General features: G+C 50.6%; 9 protein-coding genes across 9 annotated transcripts; 3 read left to right on the top strand and 6 right to left on the bottom strand.

Annotated features, from left to right (window-relative positions):
- Positions 1-221: 221 nt before the first annotated feature.
- On the top strand, positions 222-728 carry BO94DRAFT_609892 (uncharacterized protein; the record flags this gene model as incomplete). Its single annotated transcript, XM_025616589.1, has 1 exon — positions 222-728. The coding sequence occupies one exon, from the start codon at positions 222-224 to the stop codon at positions 726-728; it is 507 nt and encodes a 168-aa protein (XP_025471289.1).
- Positions 729-1,000: 272 nt separating this feature from the next.
- BO94DRAFT_484642 (uncharacterized protein) lies at positions 1,001-2,441 on the bottom strand (the record flags this gene model as incomplete). The annotated part of the gene is made up of 1 exon (XM_025608966.1): positions 1,001-2,441. One exon carries the CDS (start codon positions 2,439-2,441, stop codon positions 1,050-1,052), a length of 1,392 nt encoding a protein of 463 aa, XP_025471288.1. The 3' UTR covers positions 1,001-1,049.
- Positions 2,442-3,156: 715 nt separating this feature from the next.
- Positions 3,157-5,319, top strand: BO94DRAFT_581917 (uncharacterized protein; the record flags this gene model as incomplete). Its single annotated transcript, XM_025615441.1, has 6 exons — positions 3,157-3,209; positions 3,268-3,357; positions 3,413-4,294; positions 4,371-4,445; positions 4,501-5,031; positions 5,094-5,319. 6 exons carry the CDS (start codon positions 3,157-3,159, stop codon positions 5,317-5,319), a joined length of 1,857 nt encoding a protein of 618 aa, XP_025471287.1.
- Positions 5,320-5,365: 46 nt separating this feature from the next.
- BO94DRAFT_542815 (SDR family NAD(P)-dependent oxidoreductase) lies at positions 5,366-6,276 on the bottom strand (the record flags this gene model as incomplete). Its single annotated transcript, XM_025613108.1, has 2 exons — positions 5,366-6,171; positions 6,228-6,276. 2 exons carry the CDS (start codon positions 6,274-6,276, stop codon positions 5,366-5,368), a joined length of 855 nt encoding a protein of 284 aa, XP_025471286.1.
- A 611-nt stretch (positions 6,277-6,887) lies between these two features.
- Positions 6,888-8,261, top strand: BO94DRAFT_277780 (NAD(P)-dependent alcohol dehydrogenase). The gene is made up of 3 exons (XM_025606606.1): positions 6,888-7,126; positions 7,185-7,932; positions 8,002-8,261. Exons 1-3 carry the CDS (start codon positions 6,990-6,992, stop codon positions 8,230-8,232), a joined length of 1,116 nt encoding a protein of 371 aa, XP_025471285.1. The 5' UTR covers positions 6,888-6,989; the 3' UTR covers positions 8,233-8,261.
- Positions 8,262-9,118: 857 nt separating this feature from the next.
- BO94DRAFT_277758 (uncharacterized protein) lies at positions 9,119-9,883 on the bottom strand. The gene is made up of 3 exons (XM_025606605.1): positions 9,852-9,883; positions 9,359-9,804; positions 9,119-9,313 (listed from the first exon to the last, which is right to left on the bottom strand). The coding sequence occupies exons 2-3, from the start codon at positions 9,674-9,676 to the stop codon at positions 9,209-9,211; spliced, it is 423 nt and encodes a 140-aa protein (XP_025471284.1). The 5' UTR covers positions 9,677-9,804; positions 9,852-9,883; the 3' UTR covers positions 9,119-9,208.
- Positions 9,884-10,589: 706 nt separating this feature from the next.
- BO94DRAFT_563150 (kinesin related protein 2) lies at positions 10,590-11,763 on the bottom strand (the record flags this gene model as incomplete). Its single annotated transcript, XM_025614334.1, has 3 exons — positions 11,451-11,763; positions 10,766-11,397; positions 10,590-10,710 (listed from the first exon to the last, which is right to left on the bottom strand). Exons 1-3 carry the CDS (start codon positions 11,559-11,561, stop codon positions 10,590-10,592), a joined length of 864 nt encoding a protein of 287 aa, XP_025471283.1. The 5' UTR covers positions 11,562-11,763.
- Positions 11,764-12,564: 801 nt separating this feature from the next.
- Positions 12,565-13,437, bottom strand: BO94DRAFT_609872 (SDR family oxidoreductase). The gene has a single exon (XM_025616588.1). It carries the CDS (start codon positions 13,381-13,383, stop codon positions 12,583-12,585), a length of 801 nt encoding a protein of 266 aa, XP_025471282.1. The 5' UTR covers positions 13,384-13,437; the 3' UTR covers positions 12,565-12,582.
- Positions 13,438-14,523: 1,086 nt separating this feature from the next.
- BO94DRAFT_563149 (phytanoyl-CoA dioxygenase family protein) lies at positions 14,524-15,641 on the bottom strand (the record flags this gene model as incomplete). Its single annotated transcript, XM_025614333.1, has 2 exons — positions 15,530-15,641; positions 14,524-15,469 (listed from the first exon to the last, which is right to left on the bottom strand). The coding sequence occupies exons 1-2, from the start codon at positions 15,580-15,582 to the stop codon at positions 14,524-14,526; spliced, it is 999 nt and encodes a 332-aa protein (XP_025471281.1). The 5' UTR covers positions 15,583-15,641.
- Between the last annotated feature and the right edge of the window lie 1,088 nt (positions 15,642-16,729).

Genomic DNA, 16,729 nt, shown 5'->3' with positions numbered 1-16,729 from the left:
ATACCATTGACCCTCCATTACAAGGGATCTTCCAGCTCCTGCCCGGATGTTATTCCACTGCTGGCAAAAAACCAATTCAGAGCCTAAGAAGTGAATGTCACACATAGCGGCCCACATGACCTAGACAGGCAGCAGCAGCAGTAGTACCTTGTTACCTACACACAGGATATACCCTCCCTCCCAACATCCAACACACCCACCCCTCCACATCCCAACTCACCATGTCCTCAATAACCACAATCCGCACCCAAATCCTCACCAACCCCCACCCCCAACGCCTCGTCCTCAAACTCCCCACCAAAGAACTCAACCCCCAAAACTACCGCCTCTCAGCCAGAGACTTCCTCAACACCATCTTCCCCAACTACAAAGACGACAACCGGATCAATTTCCTAGCTATTGAAATCCAAGCCAAGCACACATACATAGCCATAGACGTGAACAATTTCGATTACGATTTCGAAACCGCACATGAAACAACAACAATTCTCCCGGTATATGTTCTCTGGAACCATAAACGAAACGGATGGTACCTGGTACGATGGTCGCAGGAAGATGAACCCCTCGCGAGGAAAATAGCAGACCTGCATGATCTTAATGGGTTTGAGGCCACGGTGCCCTTTCTGGCGGATTTTAATGGAGTGGTGGTTTATGAGAATTCGAGATATTTGGATGGGAGGAGATGGGGGAGGTGGGATGTTTCTGGGTCTAGTGGTGAAGGTGTGTGATTTGGGTTGGGTTGGTGGGGTATTAAGGTGGAGTTGGGTTTGGCGGTGGGGATATGGGGGTTGTTGGGAATTAGGAGGGAAAGGGACAGGAAGAAGATGGAGGACGCGATGGGTTTGTGTTTTGATAGAATCTCCAGATTGAGGGGTAGTGAAGAGGGTGATGATATCGCCAAGGCACGATTCACTAGTTCTTTAAGGTTTAAATATGATACGTCAACTGGTCAGTCAGAAAGACAGTCTTGATGGGTAAAGTAGATGTGTACCTTGATGCTCTGACTTTCTTGAACCCTAGATAAATTCTACGTTCTATCAATCAAAGGTCTACCCCTCCACATGCAATTCCTTCAACAAATCCACCCGCACATCATTCAAAATCTCCATCATCTGCTTCTCGGTGTGATACGCCTCATTATACACCAACCGCATGGTCAACCGATCCCGGAAAGTCCAGACATACACGACGCCCTGACGCGACAGCATTTCCACGCCGACTCCCGCATACATGATACTAAACCCACGCTCCGGGGTACCATACTCGCGCTGCAAATATTGCTCCATGATTCCCATGCTGCTCATATCGATATCGCTGGGCGGCTCCGCCGGCGTCGGCAGGTTGCGAAGCACCTCGACCAACGTGGACGCATACTCGCGGTGGGCTTGGATATAGTCGCTGCTGATGCCCTTTTGGTACTCAGCCCTGAACTTGCGGGCATTCTCCTCCCAGGTGTTGGAGGCGTCAACGCGCGCCAACCAGCCGGACGTGAAGAGCGCCGCTGCCACCGCCGGCGTCGAGTACGGTTCGGGCAGATATGGCCGCAGCGAATGTTTGATGGTGCTGGTGTAGTGACGGCCGGTGATGGCACGCCGGAAGTTGACCGCCGCGAGACTGGCATGAACCGCGGCCGTGATGCCCACCCCGCGGGCTTTGGCAGCGGCCACGACGGCGAAGGTGAGGGTCGGTGAGAAGGTCAGCTCGGCGGCCCGCGTGCCCGAGGGCATGGTCGAGGCATCACCGATATAGGATACCCCCACGGCGCCCGTCGCGTGGGCAAAGGTGCCTACTGCCTCGTGGGCGATGGCTTTTTGCTCGTCGGTCGCGGTGAGGGGCATGTTGCCGGCTTCTTCGACGAGGGGCGCCAGCCGGTCAATCTCGGATCCCCAGGAGAAGGCCTCGAAGGCTTCGGGCAGCTTCGCGGACAGAAGGTTGCTAGCGTTCGAAGCCATCAGGTCCACTAATTGGCCTAGGAGCAGGAGGCCGCCCACTCCGTCCATCCGCCAGTGTGCTGTGTGCAGGAGCAGTTCCCCCGTTTGGGGGATGTAGTATAGCCGGGCGTCCGGGGCCGGGGCAATGGTGCGGATCACCTCGTCGGCGGACTGGGCGTCGGCCTCGACGAAGAAGGTCTGGGAGGCCCATTGCCTAAGCGCATCGGCCGAGGCAGGAACCGTGTAGACGACGTTGACGTTGAAGGCGTCGGGATGCGCGGCCAGACTGGGGTGGTGGAAGCGCAGCTGCAACCAAGAGTAGCGGATTAGGGTTGGGAGAAGATCGGCCGGGAAGTCTCCACGAGGACGGATGGCGACGGTGTAATTGATGGCCCAGTGCTCCCGACCCAGCGCGTGGCCGGGGTCACTGATCAACTTGAAGAAGATTTCATTTGGGCCCAGGGGCCGGATGAAGGTTTTTTGCGAGTGCTCAGCTGCGGTCCACGGCATGATTGAAGCAAAAGGGATGAGCTGCTGATGGCCATGGCAGCGGGTTGAAATACATTCCTAAATCCCTCATCCCACATTAGTCAAAGCTGGGATTAATTTCAATCTTTACTCAATCCAGCAGTCCACCGGTCAATCCTCATAAGTTCTTACGACACCATAAGCACTAACGATCAATCCATCTGAGATGCCCCATCGGGCCCATCCCATACAGTAAGTCAATAAGCACCATGCATCACGCCCATTCCAGTCACCTTGGGAGCTCCACTGGCCGAGTGACTTGAACTCCAAAGTAGTACGGCGTAGGAGTTGTGGTATCAGGATGATTTGCTTGGTCAAGAGCACCGCACAACAAACCATGGGCCGTGCATGGCCCCAATCTGCAAGTGGAAGGTGTCGCTTTGGACCTGATCAAGGCGGTGAGCAGATCAGTGAAGACAATACTGGGGATGACAATACTCCGTATCGGCATCGTACCCGGCTATGACTTCTTGCGGCTTGGTTTGGGTCACGTGAATAAAGGCGGTCGGCCCCAGTCCCGTGACTCGGGGAGTGCGGGGAAGAGACCCGGCATTACTCCGCACTTGTTCTCGTGTCCATCGACGGACCTCGCTTGGGATTTCGGCCATCAGAAATTCCAATCGCCTGCACGTCTGTGTCTTCACCCCTTCAATGCGTCGCTGTTCTGTATTGGAGGGTCTTTCTTGAAGTCTCCAAGATGGAAAAACCCCGTAAGCGGGCCATTTTGGCATGCAATTCGTGTCGTCGGAGGTAGGGGCGCTATGATAGCATGCGACGCGTCAGAAATGCTCTTGCTAATAGAGACCAGAAAACGACGATGCGACGGAAACATCCCGCTTTGTGGTCTCTGCGATGAAGCGGGGGTAGAATGTGTTTACAGCGGAGCTATTCATGGAAGGTTTGTTTGGAAGCATCTGTGGCAGCCCCTTTCGGCTCACTTACAAGGGTCATAGGAGGCAGGTGGCATCCAGTTCATCTCAGTTCTTGCGGCGCCTCGATGCGATTGAGGGCCTGTTATATAAGAACCTCACACCATCGGATTTCCAAAAAGCTCCAGCTCCGATTTCGCACCCACCGCAGGTCACCTCACCAGCACTGACCGGAACTGATCATCCGCATGGGGATCAACTCGATGCCATACCCGATGGATTAGCCACGGGCAATACACCATCCATTTTGAACTCAGGATCTAGCTGTCAGGATGTCTTCACCACAGATCTATCCAGCTTGGATATTCCCCCTATGAATATCCCATTCGGCCACACGACAACCACCGAAGATCTTCTGCGCATGGACATAGTACAGGATCTGATCGGGGAATTTCCTCCCGATCTCTTTATCTCCACCGAGGCAAGCCGGGAGGTTCCTCCGGAGCTCTCTTTCAGTCCCCGGGAATTTGCGCGCGACCACCTTCCTACAATCGAGGAGCCTGAAACGGACTTGTTAGTGAAAGCGTTCTTCAACTTAGTCCATCCCGAAATACCAATGATCGATGAATGTGACTTTCGCAAGCTCTACCGGTCAGTGCTTGAACATGGGCTACAGGATAATTGTGACTCCGCCTTGTGCTTGATTGTCTTTGCCCTTGGATCGGCTGTTACCGAACATTGTGATGCGGCGATGCCTGATCCTGTTTTCATGGTACCAGGGTCCAGGTTCCTGTCGCCTGCACTGCAAATAGTGATTCGAGAATCATTAGTGTCGTTTAATTTGGGTCTCGCGCTCCCGCAGGCACTGATTTTGGCGTCGAAATATTTCGGCTACCTATTGCGTCCTCTTCAATCATGGAAGATGATTCATCTGGCATCTACCAGCATTCAATACATATACGAAAGGTATCTTGGGATCTCCATTGTTCAGAGTCAAAAACATATCACATTGAAGCTATCTGACTAACTCTGGCAATACAAGGTCTCGAGGAAACCCTCACTCGAAGACTTTCCCATCCATTTTGCTAACTGCATGGGCGGCTTTTGATGTCGAAAGGTTCGTGGCCATCTTAATCCGCGGCATCTGCAATAAATTAATGTTGATTTGCCAGCGACCTCATCGCCGAACATCACCTTCCAAGCAGCGGAATCGAAAATATGGTTGATACGATGCCTTTGCCGTCCATGGGCGATTATAACTCCCCGGGGACTCATTATTGGCTGGCAGAGCTTTCAGCGCGACGACTTCTGAACCGAGTTCACTACACCATGTATCGAAATGAGCCCAGTAACATTCCCAATAGCGATGCTTCTCTGGGTCGAACGTGGAAAGTCTCCGACGAACTCAACCGACAGCTCGATGACTGGTTTCAACTTCTACCAGCCACCATCAAGCCCGATCTGCAAACTTCTGTGGAATCTTCTCCGGTGGAACTGAACATTCTGCACCGCTTTCACTCCACCAAAGATGTTATCCTCAGGCCCTTCCTGATCTACACCTGCAAGATATCGTCCGGGGCGGAAGTTCCACTCGATCTCATCTCCAGGAGCTCGCAGTGTCTCGATAATTGTCGAGCTTACCTTGAAGTGTCGATGCAACGGCTTTCGACTCCATCATCCTGCAGGGAGATCATCCTTCACTCGTACGTCGCCCCGATGAGCCCAAGATAGACGAATGACTAACATTCTTCGGTTCTTATCCCAGGACATTTGCTGCTATTATTGTCTTGACACTGGGGTCATTATGTCCGTCGCTTGCGCATTTCGTTGACGACATTGAAACTCTACAGAGCAAAGCTCTCAACACCATGGGACGTTTTGCCTTTGATGGTTCCTCCATCCAAGACCTGCACGCAATTACTGTCCTTCTGCGTCACAGAACGCGAGTGCTGCGACGAGGGAATGTTAATGGGCCAAGCTTGCTAGGATGACGAGTGACAACTTGCTCTTATCTTATTGAATAGATTGAACCTTACATCAGGTGCTAAAGCGGAAACCGCCGTTCGCACACACAACACTGCCTGTGCAGAAGCCTGCATCCTTCAGGCACAAAATACCCACGATCCCGGCAACTTCGTGCGCGTAGCCCGGTCTTCTTCCGCCCATCTTCTCCTTGCTGAGCTTGACGAGAGTCGGGTCGTCGACGCCTTCCCGAATTGCAGCGAGAGGCATATTCGAATGCCAGCTTTCCATCTGCTTCCAGAACCCCTCTCCTGCGGCATAGTACATATCCCCTTCAACCGGCCCCGGGCTCACGGCGTTGACAGTGGCACGCTCCGCCAGCTCACGGGCCCAAGTACGAGTCATGGCCTCGAGCGCAGCTTTGGTGCCACCATAAATGGTTTGCCCCACAAATCCGAGGGAGGATGAGACGCTCGACAGATTGATGATACGACCGGACCGGTCGTGGGGGAGAAACGGCTTGCACTCTTGTGTCATCATCAGCGGAGCGAGAACGTTGACAGCATACTGATCATGGAAAGCTTGCTCGGGAATCTCGCCAATTTCATAGTTGCCGCCGATGCCCGCGTTGTTAATGAGGATATCCACCACCAGATTGCCGTTTGCATCTCCATAATGCATCTTGGCTGCGGAGATGATTTGTTTCGCAGCAGCCTGAGGCGTCGCAAGATCCGCCTGGACCGATTCGCACCGAATATGATGCTTCTCTCGCAGATCAGCACCCAGGGACTTGATGGCCTCCTCGGATGATGGAGATGTATAACAGAGAAGTAAGCTGGCACCCATCTGACCCAGGTGGCGGGCTATTGCGGCACCGATTCCTAGCGCAACATCAGTATCGAAGCTTCGCGCTTTGAGTGCTGCGATAGACACATACCTCGCGAACCACCTGTGATAATGGCAAGTTTTCCGTTGAGTGATGCCATCTTTCAAAAACTTCGGATCGATACCAGCTCTTAAGCAGACTGAAAGGAGGATACCTGGATGATTCTGAAGAAAATAAAATCTTTCCACAATGTCGTGGCAGCTATTTATTAGTGGCCAACTGCCCATGTCCAGAAGCGAGCATAACCTTCCGACACAGCGGACAACCACTCCTGAGATTCTCATGGGTCTAGCCCGAGTAACGACCGACAGCGTGAAGCGGGATCCCTGCGGACCGGATCCGCCAGTTGGGTAGAGAGTTAGTACACATTTTCAGGGCAACGGAAGACCCGAAACATGTGGGCATGAACTGCCAAGTCATGTGAGCAACTTGCCAGTGGATTTAGCCTACCTACTACCTAGTCAATTGAGCCGAGTGAACGTGGGGGGTTTGAATGGGTGGGGTCTTAGGCGGAGGAAATAGACCAATGGCGGCAATCACCCGCCAACTCCGTCCGGCGGCGGATGTCTTCCACTCGATAGCCACCCGGGCCGCAGCAACCCCAGGCATGCTGAGAATGCGGGGGATGGCGTTGCACCATCTGAAGTCATTCAATGTAAAAGTCTTCGAATTCAGGTATCTACGGCGAGGAGTTTCTGGAGAATACTTAAGTACTAACCTGCTTGCTCTCTTAGTCCTCTAACAAGTCCTTTGCCGAGTCTCGTGGTAAACAAGTCGTGCCGATCTCTTTTTGGTTTTTATTATTATTCCAAAATGTCGACCCTTGGCTCCGAGAATCCTTCTTTCGTCCTTGAGGCGGTGCAAAAGGTCTCGATGAGAAACATCCCTGTTCCCGAAATCACCGACCCCTACGATGTTATTGTCAACATCAAACACACTGGTATCTGCGGGTATGCCCTGTCTCGAAAACCCCAGCCTTACTTCACGAAATCCTAACCCATCGATCAGGTCCGATGTCCACTACTGGCAGCGTGGCCGCATTGGGGATTTCGTCCTTGACTCACCTATCGTCCTGGGCCATGAATCTGCCGGCACGGTCGTCTCTGTCGGAACCGCCGTTAAACACCTGAAGCCTGGCGACAATGTTGCCATTGAACCGGGTGTACCTTGTCGCCACTGTGACTACTGCCGCAAAGGATCCTATAACCTTTGCCCTGACACCGTCTTCGCTGCAACCCCGCCCCACAATGGAACCCTCTCCAAATACTTCAAGACTGCGGGCGACTACTGCTACCTCCTGCCATCCCATCTAACCCTTGAAGATGGCGCTCTGTGCGAGCCCGTCGCATGTGCCGTGCAGATCTGCCGCGTCGGCGAGATCCGGGGCGGCCAAACAGTCGTCGTCTTCGGCTGTGGTCCAATCGGTCTTCTGGTCCAGAGCGTTGCTAAGCAGTTTGGCGCCAAAACCGTCATCGGCATCGACGTCAACCCCAAGCGTCTCGAAATGGCCAGTACAATAATGAAGTCTGCAGATGGTGTCTTCCAGCCTCCTGCCCTCCCTCCGAACGAACCCTACGACATGGACAAGGACGTCCTATTCAACGGCCAGGTTGCCAAAACTATCAAAGAGCAATTCAATCTCGGCGAAGGTCCCGATGTTGTCATTGACGCTACTGGAGCCCAGAGCGCCATCCAGACTGGTATTCAACTGTGCAAAAAGGGAGGCATGTTTGTTCAGGCCGGAATGGGCCGAGAGGTGAGACTTTCCTTTTGAAATGAGAACATGGCAGCGAGCAGATCACTAACCATTTCGCAAATACAACAGAACATTGTCTTTCCCATCACCACTGCCTGCATCAGGGATTTGACCCTTCGAGGATCAATCCGGTACACTGCCGGTGTGTATCCATCTGCCATTGACCTTGTGGCGAGCGGGAAGGTCCAGCCACAGAAGATTGTCTCGCATCGGTACAAGTTCGAACAAGCCGAGGAGGCTTTTGAGAAGGTGAAAAGGGGGGGTGAGGATGTGTTGAAGGTTATTATTGAGGGCATCTGAGGTGTGCTGAATAGAAGAATGAAATCAATCAATCCATTTTTGGAAAGGAGAGTGCATGGACTATGCTGTAGTGTTATAGCTGGTAATTGTGGTACTTATATCATATCATATCATAGGAATGAGGTAAACTGATTAATAGGTGGGACTCTATATAAAGAACGGGAGGTGCTACGCCCACCCACACCTTGTACCTACCCAACCTATACAATTAAGCTTAGTATACTAGGTCTTGGACTGTGCGTGGCCCAAGGCGCTGCGTGTGGCCGACAGCTATCTACCACTCTGTATGGACTATGTAATGACTAAGCTGGGAGACCTGTTCAATTGGTCTGGGGTCTTGCCCCGCGCGGCCCCCCCCCCGGCCAAACTAGTAGTTAGACAGGAAGCTCGGGAAAGACTATATAGTAGTATAGCTATCAGAGGGTATTGTAGATGTTGCCGAGTGTTATGTATTCTCATAGACGGCGCCGTTTAAGTCGGGGTTGGTCGCTGTCGGCAGAAGTAATTCCCAAACATGGCTGTTCAATCAGACTGTCAATTGTATCGCGAGAAATGCTCTCCTGGTTGCTCTGAGTTACCTTTGATGTATTCCTGACATCCTGGTGCACCGAAGAGGTGGATGAGGTATTGGTATCGGGGTGGGATGATGGAGTAGTGCAGTCAGATAGTTGTCTCAGGGAGGCACTTGTTGGCAACGAACACCTCTCTATGCTCATTCGCAGATGCGACAGGGAGTCGTGAACCTCCTGGCTCAAGGTGGCGATGGGTTGCTGTGTTGTTTTTGAAGACAGTGCCATCTCGCTCTGGAATTGCTGTGAGTCTTTGGGTATTATTCCAAGTCGGTCCTTCGCTGTTGAGCATGAGTGTTTGACAATAGTCCCTAGGGTTTCCAAATGGCCAAGATAGGAGTCACTAAGCTGACTGTTCTGTGATTTTGTCGTTTCCAGTTTTTTGAGCCCAGAGCTCTAATTCTTCATCAAGTATTTCTTTGTGATTGTCGAAGCTTTGCTGTAGGTCCTTCCGCGCGGAGACTGCTGTTTGCTGGACAGAGAGGTGTTGTTTGTCGATGGTCTGCTTCGGGCTATCAAAAGGTCAGAGTGAGAGCAACATAGGATAGGAACTGTACTTTCTTATCCTGCCCCATACGTACAATGAGATTGTTCCTTAAGTCAATGAGTTCTTCAGTAAGTTGTTGCTGCCTTGTGACACATCGATCAAGCCGGCTGTGTGTTGTAAGGCCCGTAAGAAGCTCACCGGAGCTTGCAATGTCATTGCAGATAGTACTGTGGTTGTCTTGAAGTCGATCCCAACGACGCTGAGATTCAAGGTTGTAGAGTGCACCAATTTGGGTCAGAAGCTTATGGCGCTCTGTTTCAGCGTTTGTACGCTCCTCCTCCAGAAATCGAGACAGATCAAGCGAGGTCTTATGGTTCATTTCTGTCATTCGAGCATTGGCATCTTGAAGCTGATGCTGTAGTTCGCTGATTTCGACATTTGCTCTTCAATATGATTCACGATTATCTGAACTATAGAGTTGACATCATTGCCGAGTGTGTTGTAGGCCATATCAAACTGAACCTGATTAGCTAAGGTCTTAGGAAGGTATATAAAGGTTGTACCTGGTTATTGCACTTTGTTAGTTCATCTTGGAAACTTTGAGACATCCGGATGATTGTTTGAGGGAGTTCAATCAAGATCTTGGAGACCATAACCCTGACCTGTTTGCTGATTTGCTTGAGCTCTTGGAAAGATTCGTCTGTCTCGCTCTTCAATAATTGTGTTTGGGAGTCAACCTCAGCATTTTCAACAGTATGGAGGGCATCATAAAGAAGGCTATCACTCCTCTGCGCCGCCATTGTCTCATTCTCAAAAAATCGGCTGAGATTGGTCGAAAAGTCCTGGAAAAGTTTTGTCTGGTGAGCTTCAAAACTCTTCATTCGAATTCCCACTTTCTCAGTGATATCCGAAACCTCTGCAACAGATCCACCCCATATCTTCTTAGCCTTGTTTATAGTGTCATTTATTTGACAGAGCTTTGAATGCGTCTCCTTATTATCGGATTCGGAGTCTCGGAGCTGACGTCTTAATGCAAGCAGCTCTTCTGCCTTGTGTTGAAAGCCAGATTCCAAGGCTTCTATTTTCTGTTTTTGCTCCTCGTTGGCAATCCGCCGGGACTCGTTTTCTTTGGTCATCTCTTCATATGTCTCCGGAGTCATATAGATGCCGTTTCGATGTCTTGTTGCTCTCAAGTTGCGTTTAAGATTCTCGATTTCCGAAGAGAGCTCTGATAGTAATGTATCTTTCGGCACGGGCGTGTTTATCTGTGGCCTGTTGTGAATGTTCTTCGCACGAAATGCTTAGTCCAACGTTGAGACGATCTCTTCCTGACTTGACCGACAAGGAGAAACAGTAGCGATTATGCAAATCCTGGTGCGGCCACCTAAGGAATCTTGCAGTAACCTTGTCAATTTCGATTCTCTAACCAACGTTATTTTTGTTATCTCTTCTTCTATTAAACCTTTTAATACATTACCTGTACGGAACATGTGAAGCTTTGTCAACCAATGCATTGATGACTCGTCCAAGTGTTAGCAAGCTTCTGTTGATTTGACCGGCTTCAACAGCTCGCTTGTTCTCAGCACCACTGCGCTGGATATTCTCACTTCCAGCTAGGTCTACCAGATTCAGCTTCCCCGACGTAATGGACCCTTCACTAGACTTGGTAAGCACGTTGATTGTGAAAATGGTATGACTCCGGGAACTCAGATCATTGCATTTGGTTGCTGCCACCTGCCGTTTCTGACTAGCAATTTGTAGTAGCTGAATACCGGCTGATGGAGAATCAATGTATGAGTCTTGCATTCCTTTCACCAATATACTCCTGTTGAAAGTATTCCGTTCGTTTTCAAACAGTTGTAGTTTCACATCCTCCTCATCGGAGAGAAGATCATGTAAGACCTCATTGTAAAGCTCGATGAAAGAGCACTTGATAGTGCTATCTGTTCCCCTAAGCGTATCAAATAGGGTGCAAAGGGTGCGTGGGATGATCCCCGCATTATCCGACAACAGCCCAAAATCTTCCGTCATGTCTCCGAACATGGTGTATGTTTTACCTGTGCCGGTCTGTCCATATGCAAAGATGGTGCAGTTGTAGCCTAACAGCAGCTGTGTCATAGATCAGCACATATAGCAAGAGGCAAGGCAACTTTGAACCTCACTTCGTCAATCATTGGCAATACAGTGTCTTCATAGACCGTCCGCTGGTCAGCAGCCGATGAGAATACCCGATCAAAGTTGTAGATCTTTTTTGGGAGAGAACCCATAGACATTTCCACAGTCTTTCCCTTAAAGTCATCTGTTTGTAGTATAACGGGATGACCTCCGTTCGTCTCCTGTTCATTGCGACCCTGGCAGCGCACTGTCACATATATTGCTGTTTTATCACCAACTTCAAGCTCCCTACTTTGTGAGGTTGTTGGTATGCACGGGTCATTTGCATGAGCAGTTTTCCGGGTTTGTGATGATCTGGCTCGCTGAGAGAGTCCCACGAAGCCAGCTTGTCCTTCATTTTGACCCGTGCGTCGAGTGGTAAATCTAGACCGAGTAGTCATTTCCTGAACGCAAGTCAGGAACAAGTGGAGAAGAGGGTGGGGAGTATGAGGGATGGAGGCAAAGTGACGTGCTTTGAAGGCGCGCGCGCCGGTAAACAAGCCTAACATCACGTGGCTCCAAGGAGGCTCGGAACATACAGGAAAACGCCGATATTAGCAACCAAATTACCTGATCTTATAATACTAGGTAGTTGTTAGGACTGAACTCTCTATTCATACAGAATTGCTTACGTTAAGAATCTGATGGGCTGAATTGCCAACTATACAGCAGATATGGGACAGAGTAGCCAGCAAACAACATTCGCCTTCTCATCTACCTAAGCCCCAAGCATGGCACACTCAGTGTCGATGTATACATGTCGGGAATCTCAGAAACCGGAAGGTAAGATGGCTGACTCCGCCGGAACCGTCTCCTCGTCTACCTAGAAGTATGAGCTAGCCAGTGAGAACAGTGAACGGGTGTCCAATCCGGGCCCACCATCTGATAGCCCAAGGAAGAGAGACGTGGAAACGGAAGTTCGAGCTTCAAGAATAAAGAAGAGCAGATATTATACATAATGTGCACATACTGCACATACATCCATGGATGGAGCCCAGTCCAGTTCCTACGGCATTACAGGTGCTAGTAGTACAGGTGCCAACATGCTACACAGTGACCGAGACATTCTTCGCTCTCTACACACTATGATTCATCAAGCTACACACAACAAGATATATACATCTCACTCTTCCACCCCCCTCACCGACAGGTATACCCCCCATCAATCCGAATATCAGCACCTGTCGTGTATGAGCTTGCATCGCTTGCCAGATAGACATATGCGGCCTTCAACTCCTTCGGCTGACTCGTCCTTCCCATAGGAATCATCCCAATCCACCCCCTCTGAATCTCCGGATCCACAAAATCCGACAATCCCGTATCAATATACCCCGGCGAGATACTATTCACACGAGCGAACTCCCTCCACTCATTCGCCAACGACCTCGCCATATGAATACAACCCGCCTTGGCCACATTATACGACGTCTGTTCCTGCGGATAATTGGCAATGTGTCCCGAGATAGACGCCGTAATAACAAAACTCCCTTTCCCCTGGGTCTTGAAATGAGGGCCAATGGCCTTAGCGCAGTAGAAAACCGAGTTGAGGTCCGCTTGGATGATATTCTCCCATGCCTCGACGGTCCCATTGAGGATGTCTGTATCGGCTGTCCGGCCCGCGTTGGCGATGAAGGCATCGATGTGGCCGAAGTCATGGATGATGGTGTCAACCAATTTTTGAACCTCCAGCCACTTGGATGTGTCGCATTGGTAGGATTTGGCTTTAATGCCGTAGCTGCTTGCGAGTTCGTGGGCGTTGGCCGACGCTTGTTCTTGGCGGGTGAAGTAGGTGAGCGCGATGTTGGCGCCCATTTCGGCGCAGCCGCGTGCGGCTTCTATCCCGATTCCTTGAGCGTTGGAGGCGCCGGTGATCACGACCACTTTGCCTTTGAGGCTGAAGAGGTCGGTGAGAAGGTTGGAGGGGGGGATTTCAAGGGGCATGGTGGTGGGGGATGGAGGAATGATGAAATCGAAAAGAATCGGTGAAAGAACTAGTCTTGGGGGTGTGACTTGCAAGGGTTTCTTCGGTGCTCTTTTCTGTTGATGGGAACTGAGGTTCGTGGATAAGGTAGCATGTCTTTTATATTCGTTGAGAATTGGTGGGTTCATGTCCATTGAATGGAGAGCGGAGGGAAGCCCGTGGGGAAGTCGTGGAAACATAGCGGGCGGATAGATAGCGGGTCGAGGCGGATATCCCGCCGTGGGAGTATAGCCGTGGTCTGCTGCAGTCCACTGCTGATCGACGCGATCACCAGCATATTCCAATTCCTCATTGCGCAAATATTATATTCAAAGAGAACCGTTGAAGGCTAGTCCTGGAGAAGTATTGCGGCCCAGTTCCATTTGAGATCACAATCCTCAACGTCTCGACCGAAGACACGCACGGCTCCACCTGGCTCTCCCCGTTGACGACTCCAAACGCACGAACAGAAGGAGAAGAATAGAGCCCTGGAGTGTTAGTGCTTACAGCGTAGGGCAGCTGCCTGAGCCCCAAAAGGGCAGACGCCAGGGGGCTGCCGTTGCCATGCACGGCACTCAATTCAAGTGTACATTGGGCTTGCTCGTCAACTACAGTATACCTAAACCATGCCTCGAGTGAACACCTTTCTGCTCACATCTATTGTGGACTTTCCAGAAATGAGTGAATTCTTCAATCTTCGAGAAGTAGAACATTCAAAACGACACCGCCGTAGAAGTGTAGTAAACGGACCCAAGGATTCTAATTCGGCCGGACACTACATCAAGACGTTGTCGCTGAAGAAAGGGAGTTCTCAACGAGTTAGGTTAATGTCTTTGAGCATTGTAGTGCTGCAGCATTGGTTGTCTTGGCACGGTGGAGCATTAAGAATCGGTATCAGGCATATAGAATTCCAGAGGTTTGGTGTCTTGGCCTCTAATCTGCGTTTTTCTAAGAGATGACTCGGCACTACTCTTACGATGATTTCTAATGCTATAACAGTGCTGTAGGGTTACTATTCGTCTTAACTCCATGTTCAGTTTGCTTAAGAGGTGCAATCAATATCATTCAAAAAAACTCAACAAACTGGTTCAAAAGTGACTAAAACTACTATGATATTATCCTCAGTAAGGAATCACTCCCGCTAGCTTCAGCATCCGATCCGACATATCCGGCTTTTCCAATGGCTCTTTCCTATCTTTCGGATCGATGGTGCCATCAGGGCGCCGCGCAACCAATGGCCGCAGGAAAATGTTGTCATGCGCCCAATGAGTCGTGGCACCGTAGACCGAAAACACCCTTCTCTTCTCTTCGATGGCCTCTTCCGTAGCGAGTCGCGCTGGAGAATAACTAGCGTATATGACCGTGCGAATGACATTACTCTTCTCTGTGGGCTCCCCACCCCAGTGCACAGTGCGACTATCCCAGAGAATCAGATCACCAGGTTCTGTGGTGACTTTGATTGCGTGAAGTCCTTTACCAGCCCACCATTTCATCTCGTCTTCACTGAAGCGGCGCCAGTCCTTGGTCTCCCATCCCTTTGGGTCGGTTTGTGTATCGAAGAATTCATCATTGAAAGTATGAGACCGCGGCAGGCACATAAGACTTCCATCCTCAGGGCCAGCAGGACTCAGGCTGATGATGCCCTGAATACAATGCATCCCTCTCTTGAAGGGGGACTGGTCGATATGTGGCCATGGCGGACGGGCTGGCTTGTCTTCACGGTTGGGGAACGTGATGTTGAGAGAATCATAGGAAACCAGTAATTCATCGGTCTCCCATACTTTGGCGAAAGCATCGACGACGCCTGGTTCCATCCGGGCATCCCACATGAACTTCTCATGGACCACCCCGTAATTGTCGAACGTGTTAAGTTTGCTCTGCACAGGGAGGTTTTCGGCCTTCCATGTGCTGGGGTCGTTCATATCCAGCGGAGTATCGAAAGAGGTGACCCAATCAAAGGCCTTTTGTTGGTACTGAAGGGCTCTTTCACGAGGAATGGCGTTTTTGATCACCACGTAACCATTCTCATGGAGTTCATCACGGAAATCGCCATGCGTCGCTTTGATCCTGGTGGTGACGTTAGCAGGTTAGGTTTTGGCGTGACTTGTGGTTTGTTCCATGTGTTACCTTAGAGGACCTTGGATGACGCTTCCAGTAGGTGCGGACTGTGTAGTCGACATGTTATCGATAGGGCTTAGACAGCAGTAGTTGGTAATAATAATCGTAGTTGAGTTTCTCGATGGCTTTCCAGGCCTGTGGGGTATAGAGCGAATCTGTCTCACCGGTGAGCTGGAGAGCTTTTATGTCCGTTTATTACCCCCATGATTGATGGTCTGATCGTCCTGTCAAGTTTCCCTGAACTCCGCTTCTTTCCCTCGGAGTATCGTGACGGAGTCCGTGTGTTGCCGTTTCTTCCGCATAATGGTTTGCGTTGCAGCTGGAGGCGGACACACGAGCGGGATTTCCGCAAAACTTCAATCCCCGCATTCATCTCCGCTTCATGTCATAGATGTTGCCAAGGTTTACATTCAATACGGCCTGTAGGCCCGAATGCTGATCGCAGAATGGTCCCACGTCATCCCTGGACAGGGCAAGCGAGGCTTAACCTCTCATGCACTCTATGAATGCATGTAACCAAAGTGTGGAAATGAGCCTTGAATGCGAGAACCTTCTGGAACATCATTACAGTAGTATAAGGTGCGTGGCAAGCATGCCAGCTAATGCTACTGGAATGTATATACAGTGCGGGTGACGTCGTCTTCATCCCCCCAATGAGTACGCCGAGCTTGAAATTAGAGCGGACGCCATTTAAAGGTACCGAAGGTATGAAGTAGATAGTTATCAGAACTTGCAGTGCTAGGGTCTACCGACGAAAATTATAGAGGTGCTAATAATGATGGAAAGGAAAGCTACCCGGATTTCATCGACCAGTTTAAACCCAGCCTTCGATGGAAGTAAGATCACCGACGCTTCCGGAGTTGTGTGTGCTCTGGGTAGCACTAGCAAATCCGACTATGCACCGCACTTTGGAAAAATGTACGAGTCCGAGTTGATGACAAACTGTTGCCGAATTTCACCTGAAGTACGCTGTCAATGTGCTGACGCCCATCCGCGTGGCACGGGCTGTTCCCTCTCTCCTCTCTGGCAGATACCTGGCCAAAATATGAAAATTAGCAGTGTGGTCCCCTGCTTGGGATTGCCATTCATTCTCTGTATCAAAGGACGAAGGCTGTCCTGGAAGTAATGATTAGACGTGGACTCGTGCTCGCAGAAAGACATGCCGTAGAAACCGTCACCCGGGGTACTATCGATGTGATATGTACTTTG

Source organism: Aspergillus sclerotioniger, assembly GCF_003184525.1.
Source record: "Aspergillus sclerotioniger CBS 115572 chromosome Unknown BO94scaffold_4, whole genome shotgun sequence".
NCBI lineage: Eukaryota > Fungi > Ascomycota > Eurotiomycetes > Eurotiales > Aspergillaceae > Aspergillus > Aspergillus sclerotioniger.
Note: the sequence above shows the minus strand (reverse complement) of the source record. Positions and strands in the feature narration are given on the sequence as shown.

Excerpts from the sequence above, each read along its gene's own strand:
- BO94DRAFT_277758 (XM_025606605.1), bottom strand. The coding sequence starts at position 9,676 with ATGACAGAAATGAACCATAAGACCTCGCTTGATCTGTCTCGATTTCTG. Across the intron at positions 9,314-9,358 it reads GTATGGGGCAGGATAAGAAA|CCCGAAGCAGACCATCGACA; the intron begins GTACAGTTCCTA and ends ACCTTTTGATAG.
- BO94DRAFT_277780 (XM_025606606.1), top strand. The coding sequence starts at position 6,990 with ATGTCGACCCTTGGCTCCGAGAATCCTTCTTTCGTCCTTGAGGCGGTG. Across the intron at positions 7,127-7,184 it reads AAACACACTGGTATCTGCGG|GTCCGATGTCCACTACTGGC; the intron begins GTATGCCCTGTC and ends CCCATCGATCAG. Across the intron at positions 7,933-8,001 it reads AGGCCGGAATGGGCCGAGAG|AACATTGTCTTTCCCATCAC; the intron begins GTGAGACTTTCC and ends CAAATACAACAG.
- BO94DRAFT_609872 (XM_025616588.1), bottom strand. The coding sequence starts at position 13,383 with ATGCCCCTTGAAATCCCCCCCTCCAACCTTCTCACCGACCTCTTCAGC.